Raw genomic sequence first — 214 nt, 5'->3', positions numbered from 1 at the left:
CTAAAAACCAGTATCAACCCAGCATCGGGGACAGCAGCGGCCATCCAGACTCACCTCGTGCCTGAAGACGAACCCCACGACAGCAGCCACCAGGACGATGAGGAAGATGAGGGACAGGAGCATGGCGTACTGCGGGCAGAAAGGGCGGGATGGGAGGGGGTGGATGGGATGGGGCAGGAAAGGGCGGGATGGGATGGGATGGATGGGACGGGAC

At 62.1% G+C, this 214-nt stretch overlaps 1 protein-coding gene across 1 annotated transcript in view; it reads right to left on the bottom strand.

Moving 5' to 3' along the window:
- The window catches only part of TSPAN6 (tetraspanin 6), a gene marked incomplete at its 5' end in the record, with an annotated part of 4,589 nt that extends 4,460 nt beyond the window's left edge, over nt 1-129 (bottom strand). The window contains one exon of the mRNA XM_010150621.1: nt 55-129. Coding sequence (XP_010148923.1) covers nt 55-129 — 75 coding nt within the window. The remainder of the gene's footprint in view (nt 1-54) is intronic.
- Nucleotides 130-214: the final 85 nt, after the last annotated feature.

Source organism: Eurypyga helias, unplaced genomic scaffold, assembly GCF_000690775.1.
Source record: "Eurypyga helias isolate BGI_N326 unplaced genomic scaffold, ASM69077v1 scaffold19194, whole genome shotgun sequence".
NCBI lineage: Eukaryota > Metazoa > Chordata > Aves > Eurypygiformes > Eurypygidae > Eurypyga > Eurypyga helias.
This window is presented reverse-complemented; position numbering and strand designations above follow the sequence as displayed.